This window comes from Benincasa hispida, chromosome 11 (assembly GCF_027475165.1).
Source record: "Benincasa hispida cultivar pf3 chromosome 11, pf3_genome.v1.1, whole genome shotgun sequence".
Classification (NCBI taxonomy): Eukaryota; Viridiplantae; Streptophyta; class Magnoliopsida; order Cucurbitales; family Cucurbitaceae; genus Benincasa; species Benincasa hispida.
This window is the reverse complement of record NC_143488.1, coordinates 63,307,483-63,313,194: the sequence shown is the minus strand read 5'-3', so window position 1 is coordinate 63,313,194 and position 5,712 is coordinate 63,307,483. Positions and strand designations below refer to the sequence as shown.

The window sequence follows — 5,712 nt, the reverse complement described above, 5'->3', positions numbered from 1 at the left end:
AAGTCCTTAAGTTGTATAAACGTTATATCACTGTCGTAATAAAAGATGAGCCTACTTAAATCTGTTATAGTTTATCTCCTTGACTTAATCATTCCGCTGTGTATAAGTTATAGTATGGTATCAGAGTTATTCCGCAAGAATCATTAGGCAGAAAGTGTCAACTCAAGGGTTGATAACTGTTGTAGTCGCATCCCTCTCCCAGACTGAGAAGGTGGTCTGGGGGCGGGGTGTGACATCTGCTAAATATTTTATGAGTTAAATACATCATTTTTTGAAAAAAAAGTATACCATATTCATTTTTTTTTAAAATAAAGCTATTTTCCTTAATATTTAAAAGTTAATCTATAAAAGATATAATTTATCATACTAAACAATTATTTAAAATTTTAAATTACAAAAAAATAAAATTAAAAAGGTTGATTTATTTTAATTATTATATCTAAAATAATATATTTTTGTATTTATTTACCAACACTCTAACCTACTTTTTCAAGTTTAAGCTGGAATTTACCAAACACTCTTTTACTTCTTTTCACAGCTGATGTTTCTAAAAGCACAACTACCAACAATTATTTTAAAAGCTACAATAATCTTAAACGGAGCCTTGGAAAAGAAACATAAAAACAAAAATAAAATAAAAAAAAGCAGGAAATGAAAAATATAAAAATAAAACCGTTAGCAAGTGGACCTTTTCATATATCTTAATTTGAAAACTAAATACTAACTGTGGTAATGGTAAATCATCTCTGAAACTAAATTCATTAGCACATCCATCTATATGAACATGCAAAATACATTAATAACACACAACTAAAAACACACCAAAAAGGAAAAGAAAACGATGCGGTTCTCCTTCTTTTTGCTTGTCCAAATTATTTCGCCTCATGCAAATATATATTTTTCTAATATACAAATCTGAACCTCTCTCTCCCTTCCTTCTATATCACCATATATAAAAAGTGATTATTATTTTCAAGGGAAAAGAAAGACTCAGATTGTATATTAATTTTTTTCCCTTTTTCTCCTCTTCTATTCTGGTCCACTCGAACTGCTGGCAAACGGCGGTTTTAGCGCCGTCTGGCGACAGTTTCTTTTTGGGCATTGAAGTAGACGGCAGCAACAGGGAGACCCAGATCGTTGTCGGTGGCAAAGGCTCGGGTGTTGAATTGATCCCTTGAAGAGGGTGGATTCACTGATTGTCTTCGTTTCTGCTTGAATAGAACAAAAACAAACCTGTGGATTCCTATGTTTGGTGTTGGAATCTTGTAACTTACTATCTCTCTCCCTGTGTTTCATTCATTTACAAAATTTATTGGTTTTAATATTGTAGCTTAATAGTTAAGATATATTTATATTGATCGTCAATAAAAAGTTATATGTTTATTCTCTTTCTCATTATAAGAAAAATCTGCTTAATTAAGAAGGAAAAGGATGGAGCTCTGCCCATTTCTAACTTGTATGTAAAAATTTCAGTTTCTTTTTAATCTTTAATTGATCTATTAAAAATATTTAGAAAATTAGGAAATAAAATTTCAGTTTCTTTTAATCTTTAATTGGAGATTTTTTTAAAAAAATGTTACGTTTTTTCCACACAAAACTCAAGAAGAAAGGGCAATATCACCATAAGTCAACTTGACACAAATAATATGTTATTAACCTAGATGTTTGATCTCAATAATAATAATAAGAATCCAAGGAGGGAGTTTTCTTTAAAAATAAAAAATTATATACAAAATACTTGAGTGTTATCTAAGCTGCACAAGCAATTGTCCAAAAAATTTTCGTGTAGCAAGTTGTTTTTTTAAAAATGACTTTCTTTATAATTTTTTTTTATACACTAAAAGGAATGTGAAGCATGAAATTAGGTTGCACCTAATAATTTCTCTAGGTGGTCTAAACCAAAGCTAAAAAGGAAAGGAAATAGACAATATATGTATATATTTAAAAAGTTTTTCTTCTAATCTCCCCGCTAGAAAGTTTTTTATTTTTTTATTTTTTACTTTTTTTATTATTATTATTATTTATTTTGAATATATATATTTGGTAGGAAAAGTTACCAAATGTGGTGTCTGTAGTGCCAGGGATATCTATTACGATCCTGCAATAGAGGTTTCACAATTAAAACTATTTAGGGTCTATTTGGTAGAGAATTTGAAAACAGAAATTTGAAACAAGGGATTAAATAAAAACAAAGTTGTATTTCATGTTTTTAGATATGTGTTTGGTAGCAGAATTTAGAAATTGAATTATAATATAAACAATTGTAAACTAGTTATAGTTACTAAATTTTAGTTGACAATAAATTATTATTAATTTATTTATGAATATATTTTATGCTAAAAAATTGTATAATTATTATTTTGTAATATAGTATAATTTAAAATTGAAATTTTGGTCCCTGTGGTTTAGAGTAAGTTAAAATTTAAGTCTTATTGTTTATAATTATAATTTATCCCCTATGGTTTGATAAAAGCTTCCTAATGAATAGTTCATATGGTAGGAGCTATTTAAGAGGATTTAAAAAGCCATATGAACTATTAAACTGTAGGAACTAAATTCTAAATAATTTTACTTGAACTATTTAAAATTGAAATTTTGGTCCCTGTGGTTTAGAGGATTTAACTTTTAACTTGATCCAAATCATAGGGACGAAACTTGAAACTTAATCTATTTTACTTTAGAATACATTACATAATATATATTTTTTATTTTTTTTAAAAAATTGAATTAGGTTTATAACATGGCATTTTATATTTCTAAATCTTTTTATCTTTATCTAATATAATTTTGATTTTAAAATTCAAATTATGGATACAAAGAAAACATAAAAATATTTCTTTTAGAATTTGCAGTGTTTGGATCACATAATCTCAAAACAATTTTCAAAAATAAACTTTGGGTTGTCTGCCAAACATATATTCGCTCAACTCAACCAATCTGAAAACATAAAACAAAATCTAAATTGCGAAAGTTTTCCTTAATAACTTTTGATTATGTTTTCAGATGCAAAAGTTAAAAAATAATAAGTAAATAAACAAATAAATAAGAAACCAAGATGGGAGTTTTTTTCCTCCTTTTTCTTTTTTCCTCTCTTACTTTTATTAATTAAAAAAAATTATTTTCCTATTGATTTGTTCTTATAATTTTTTTTAGAAATTATCATGGATATAGATATTTTTCAATATTTTAACCTATTTTAATAAGTTTGTACTATCTACATTGAGGTTAAAAGTTAGATTCTTCTATCTAAATAATGTAATAACAAAAAAAACAATTTTAAGAGGTTCTTTGACAAGTGGAAAAGATACTTATATTAACATTCCTTAAAATTCAAAGTTACATTTGTTTAACTTAAAAAATGCTAACAAGGAGAACATGTTGACCAATATACCCTCAATTAATATATAGCAAATAAGGAGTACAATCGAGTAATTATGCCTTTAGTGAATGCAGAATAAATTATACAAGTAAGTAAATAAATACTATATTGCAGTTTATGAGAAATAAAGGGGATCTTCCAACTGTCAAAATACATGTATTTCTTTTCTCTATAAAAGAAGATTTTTTAATTTTAATAAATGTAAGAGGCAAATATTAGATTATTTTCAATGTTTTCTTCCAAAAATAAACTAAAAATATAACCAAATGAAACCCAAATAAGACAAAAAAAAATTTAGGCAAGACAAAAATGAAAGAAAAATCTACAAAATTAGCCAAAATCCAAAATACTTTCATAATCCAGTAACGACAAATATTACATCGATTCTCGCATTATTATTCTTGAAAATCAAATTTGATTGGACGCTGGAGGTTCAAATTCCCATACTCCATATTGTACTCCAAAAACAAAAAGTCAAATTTAATTTGGTTGGTTTCACATGCACATGCAATATGTAATATAACTTCATCACACATATATATAGCCTTGAAAAAAAAACCAACTCATATGTAAATGTTTAATTACCAGTGTAAATGCTCCCTTAAATAAGGATCACTTGGTCTAGGAACATCTGGGTCAGTCATAATCTGAAAACAATAATAATAATAATAAATCAAGTAATGAAAACATTAAGAGATATTTAGATAAAACACAACTCTAGTATATTTTTTATAGTTCAAAAGAAGGAACAACGTCACAAATATGAAGAAGAGAATTCAAAACCTACAATTTCTTAAGAAAATATCGATGTTGTAAGCATTAAACAAATTCATGAGAGAAAAATTATATAGGAGATTTGCAAAAATAGAAAAATAAGGAAAACTATTTACCCAATGTAACAAAATTTTAATTTTCTTTTATAGAGACTGATAGAAGTTCATTAGTATCTATCAGTAACAGAAATTGATAGAAGTTTATCACTGATAGACGCTGATATACATACTAAACTATGTCTAGTGAAAAAAGTTGTGGTAAATTTAATCTTTTTTTTTTCTTTGTGAGCTTGAAAATTAGTATAACTCTAACAAATAATCAAAAAGGGAAATTATTATTAATAGAAAAATCTAAAAAATATTTACATTTTTTTCTTATTTTTCAAAAATATAATTCAACATGCAAGACATAAATTTGAATATCTAAACTTTTTTTTTATTGATATAATTAATATTTATACTTAGGTTGATAGACCAAACAATTCAAAATCTTAATTTTTCTTTTCTTCAGCATGCAGAGCGAGCTAGAGACTCGAACCTCAAATAAATCATTGATTCATATCCATAACGAGTAAAAAAAGAAGCAATTGGGCGAGTCAAATATTGAAGAAAAGGGGGAAAAAAGAAAAAACCAAACTAGCGTGAAGAAAGATCTCAACTCTCCTCCCTGAATTGCAACCCTAGGTTTAGTAGCAACAGCAGAAGGAAAGAACTCATGGCCATTGAAAACTTGCTTGTTATTACTATAAAAAACACACATCTCCATGCTTTGAGTGAAGGAATCAAGAACATCTCCTATCACTCTCCCAACAACAAGAGGCTCTGATGACATTATTGATCTTGCCATTTCTTAATTTTTCAAGCACAACTCACAAAATTAAAGGGGAAAAAAAAAGCTTTTGGATTTAGGAAAACACTGTTCTTCAGATCCTAATTAGGGTTGTTTTGTCCCTTTTCTTTTTCTCTATGTGCTTTAGAAAGCTCAAGCTTTGGTGTTGGTATTTATAGTATTTTTGAAAGGCTCATTTAATAGATATAGATGTTGCTTGGTGTTTCTTGGCAATAAAGTGAATGTTTCTAGAGGCACTACTTAAAAAAAAAAAAAAAAAAAACTCTCACATCAAGATAGTTTGTTTTATTAAATTTGAGACCACATCTCTCTCAAAAATAAGGTTATAAGCATTGACTGCCCTTTTGGAACTTGTTCTTGATTGGTTGTAATTATTCATTTTAAAGCATAAATTGAGTTATTCTTTATGTAGGAGAAAAAAAAATCATAGAGCACTATTACCATTTCAGCTCACCTATTTATTTATTATTTTTTATTTAATGTCAATACTTTTGAGACTTGTGGCCTGTCACTGAATTTTAGGTTTGTCTTATGTTTATTTGGTCTATGAATTATTATTTTTTGTATCTAAAAAAACTTTGAATTTTAAAAAGTATTTAAAATGGGCTTTGTTCTTTCAATATTTTATATATCTAATAGATCTCTGAATTGTTTATTTATATTTTGAAGGATTTTATATTTTAAAAATCCTCATATATACTAGTTAGATG

The 5,712-nt window shown here is 26.8% G+C and overlaps 1 protein-coding gene across 1 annotated transcript; it reads right to left on the bottom strand.

Moving 5' to 3' along the window:
- Positions 1-730: 730 nt before the first annotated feature.
- Positions 731-5,139, bottom strand: LOC150032801 (protein CENTRORADIALIS-like). The gene is made up of 4 exons (XM_090307519.1): positions 4,790-5,139; positions 3,965-4,026; positions 2,058-2,098; positions 731-1,285 (listed from the first exon to the last, which is right to left on the bottom strand). Exons 1-4 carry the CDS (start codon positions 4,997-4,999, stop codon positions 1,068-1,070), a joined length of 531 nt encoding a protein of 176 aa, XP_090163645.1. The 5' UTR covers positions 5,000-5,139; the 3' UTR covers positions 731-1,067.
- Positions 5,140-5,712: the final 573 nt, after the last annotated feature.